Below are 3,740 nucleotides of genomic sequence, written 5' to 3' on the forward strand. Positions count from 1 at the left end.
TAAACTGTGTCATCACAAATGAACTAAGTTAATATCAGTAGAGTATCAATCGCTTGTATGACTTGAAGCGTATGAGGCATTATCGATAATATTCGAGCATTCTGGTAAAGACATTTATTGTCGATACTACTCATGTACGTCTCGTGGCCGGGTGGTCAATACTCGACAGAGCTTTCGTTTCGTGCAAGGCATTGTGTGAAACGCTTGAAATACGGTCGCAGAATTGGTCCAGATATGCCAAAAAAAATAGAATCATGAGCGTTTCCGATACTACCAGGGCAAACAACAACAAGAGACCCGCTTTATCTACAACTAGATGGGAACCAGGACGACCGCTACATCCCTTGACATATTCCGAAACTGGTGATCAGAAGGGAAACCTTTATTGTCGTTTACAGCTTTATGTGAGATAGCAGCACAATTTCCATGCGGTATATTGTTGCTTCAGCGACTTTCCACTGTGAAATTCATAGTATAGCGAATAGAGCAGAATGTATACTTTCTTGTAGAATATTGGGTATAATGTATTGTAACTTCCCAGTGACAATGTATCTTACCAGTGACAATGTATGTGCAAATCATCGGCAAACCTTAAACTTTGTTGTTAAAACTACTGAAATTGGTACCCTTCAAAGTGAAAACATTATGATGGCCTTCGGGAATACAAAAACATGTGTGTTCCCAATGTCTGAAAATATACAACAATATGTTAGAGGACCGAGTATCTTGCAGTATGGACATCTATCTTACGAAATGCAAGGGACGGTCTTCACATGATCAAAATCACAGTATTGTCGTGCTCAAACTGCGTTTCCTCCCATGATATAGCAATCAGAAGGCTGCAAATGGAATTGATTGCACTACTTGTCCTGTCTCACACATACGCAATACGTTTTATATCAGAAGTATGAGAGGAATAACTATATGTGGCCTTTGCACACTCCGCGAGAATTTGCACGGTCATGCCTACATCAAATCAAAAGCAGATCCTCAGTATTGCGGTTCGCCTTTATTATTTTTCTCAGTATTACGATTCCATAAAACAATGAATTTTACAAGGAATATCTAGCGGCAGCCTTTGGAAGGCAATAGGATAATCGCTGTCCTGCGTATTTCCGATACTAATTTCATATTATATACTCGCGGATTCTTTTGTGCGCTTATATATATTGCTCAAATAAATAACAACTCACATCTGTTTCATTTACGTACCTTTTTTCAGTTGATTATGTGAAGCAAACAAGTAGCCTCTTTGGCCCTCAGCTTGTGCACAACATGTATAGTTCCAATTGATACACAAAAGTATTTATTCACTGAATTGTCGATGACATAGTTAGACGTAGAATGTGTGATTAGACATGCACTGACTACTAGACCCAATTGAAATCATGTCCACAGCGGCAGCGCACGTGGTTGCAACCTCCGTCCTTTTCGATGTGGATTTTACAGCAAGGACATGCCTTGGTGTGAGTTATCAAGTAGTTCTCATTGGCTTGTACTTCTCGCCGTTGTTGAGCCTTACGCGCCTGTGCAGCGTAATACGTCTCTACCTTGCTATCGCAATCCCGCTGTTGAACAAAATATAGCAACAAATGCTTTTCGTTGACAACTCTCTACAAACTGGTCAAACCTATTCCGAAGTGAGGCCAAAATTTATAGTAATTATGCCGAGATGTGTGCATGGCGATTTAAGTTAAAGTTGATTGGCATGCTTACCCTTTTAGCCAGCAGTCTCTGGATTTTCAGTTGAATCGGCAACTGTCCTTGAACGCATCGCGTTATGTCGTCCAGCGTCCATATATTTTGATCTACTGGACACTTGACCTCCCATCGACCCTTTAGAAACTCAGCTTCGATATGTCTGGTCATGCACGTGGTGCATACCTTTGGCTGGCGGCGGCATGGGCAACTAACCTAAACATTGATGAGAGCACAGGGATGTATTCGATAGAATGTTATTTCTTCCCAGAAGCATCAAAGCATAACATGCACAGTCGAGCGGGTATATTCAATAATTACACAAATGTAACCCCACCTTGGGAAAGGCAGAGAGTTTTAAGGTATCGAAGCAGATATGGCACTTGTGTGTCGAGCTTGAGGTCGATGTTGATGTCAAGTGCGACAACAGAAACATTGTGCACTGATTGCTAGCGAGTATGGATGTCACAATGATGTAGTAGACGCGTATTTGTATCCATGCCGATGCGAGAAAGTGCGCATGACGTAGAACAATCCAGGTCAGCTTCGCTCTGCTTTCGGGAGCTGCATGGTACCAATGCCAATAAATATTTAAACTTTTAGAACGATACTGACATGACAGGTCAGTCTCGAAGAATAAAAGATCACACGAATCATTTAGTATGATATTTATACTGATATAAATGCAAAAGCTCAGCCTTAAATATGCTTCTGGATACGTTCAAGTAGTATATCCGAGGTGCTTCTATAGGATACATGTCATGTTATATCATGAGAGCTGTGATACAGCCATGATTCAGAATGATGCCACTTCCCGTCTTTGGCAATTTTTATATTCGGTGGGCCATTTGCCACAGCCATGACCATCAAGTATGAGCCAGGTGCCAGCGCCAGGGACAAGCTAATGAGGAAGTCGCAAAGGATTTTTTTATATCTAAACAAAAATAAGACAGAGCAGTATTGGTCACGATCGCCCGCCAAATCTGGTTGTATATGGTAATTTGACTAATTTCGGCCCGGTCAGTCATGACCACACCCCCAGACTCAGAGCTAAACTAAATCAATAAATCAATATTATTTATTTACACACCTCCATGTTTTAAAGTGCTCTCTTTCAATATTTATTAAATATTTACGTATTTAAAATGTATATCTAGCTTTTTGCCGTAGCGAATAGCGACAACAAATGAAGAAGTATTGGATCAGAAGCAATTAGCATCAGACATACATACATCGATTCATTAAACCAGACCAGACAGTTGTCATTGTGTCAAATTCATATCCTCACTGCTGACTAACTAGATATCAAGCGGGAGCATCTATTATCATTGATTTTTAAGCTTGTCCTTGGTACCGTAAAGTTACATATATATTGTGCATCATGTATGCGATGGCTTTGAAGCAGCCGAGAGGCTACTATGGCAAGTTCTCTTTTTCTACGGCTATGCGTCGGTACATATCTCAAACTACTACCCTTCCGTCGAGCGGAAGTGTCAGCAGCGAGCACGCGAGGTTCCAAAGCTCGTTTAATAAGTCGCGATACATCACGGGTAAGCTATTCAACTGGCATGCTTGTATAGATTGAATATACATACGCGATACTCGGGTCTGTCATTACACTCCGAAGTCTTATGAGCGCACGATGAAGATGCAATCGAACAGACAAAGCGCACACTCATAGAGTATCGTCCGGGACGGTCGACAATGCCTCCGTCCAGTTATATGGGGAATCAGTAGCACATCGCTAAGGCACACAATAATCTTGATAAGTTGCACGTGCCAATGTGCCCATACATACGAATACATCATCCGGACCTATACCATGTACTGTTCAAATAGTTCACGCAGTGCGTGTACCTAGTAATCTGTGCGCATTGATGTACGTGATGGTTATCAATACTGATGCCTTATATAATCATCAGTATGTCAGTTCAGGTCCAAGCATATAGCTAAAATTGATTTGCATATATACATGGACCCATATATATATATATATTTACATATATATTGTGCAAATACATATATACATCATATATATATAC

The 3,740-nt window shown here is 40.7% G+C and overlaps 1 protein-coding gene across 1 annotated transcript; it reads right to left on the bottom strand.

Annotated features, from left to right (window-relative positions):
• Positions 1 to 1,680: 1,680 nt before the first annotated feature.
• Positions 1,681 to 1,869, bottom strand: SARC_13419 (hypothetical protein; the record flags this gene model as incomplete). Its single annotated transcript, XM_014292450.1, has 1 exon — positions 1,681 to 1,869. A coding segment is annotated over one exon (189 nt), but the record flags the coding sequence as incomplete, so codon positions are not given.
• Between the last annotated feature and the right edge of the window lie 1,871 nt (positions 1,870 to 3,740).

The sequence above is a fragment of the Sphaeroforma arctica genome, assembly GCF_001186125.1.
Source record: "Sphaeroforma arctica JP610 unplaced genomic scaffold supercont1.3265, whole genome shotgun sequence".
NCBI classification, from domain to species: Eukaryota; class Ichthyosporea; order Ichthyophonida; genus Sphaeroforma; species Sphaeroforma arctica.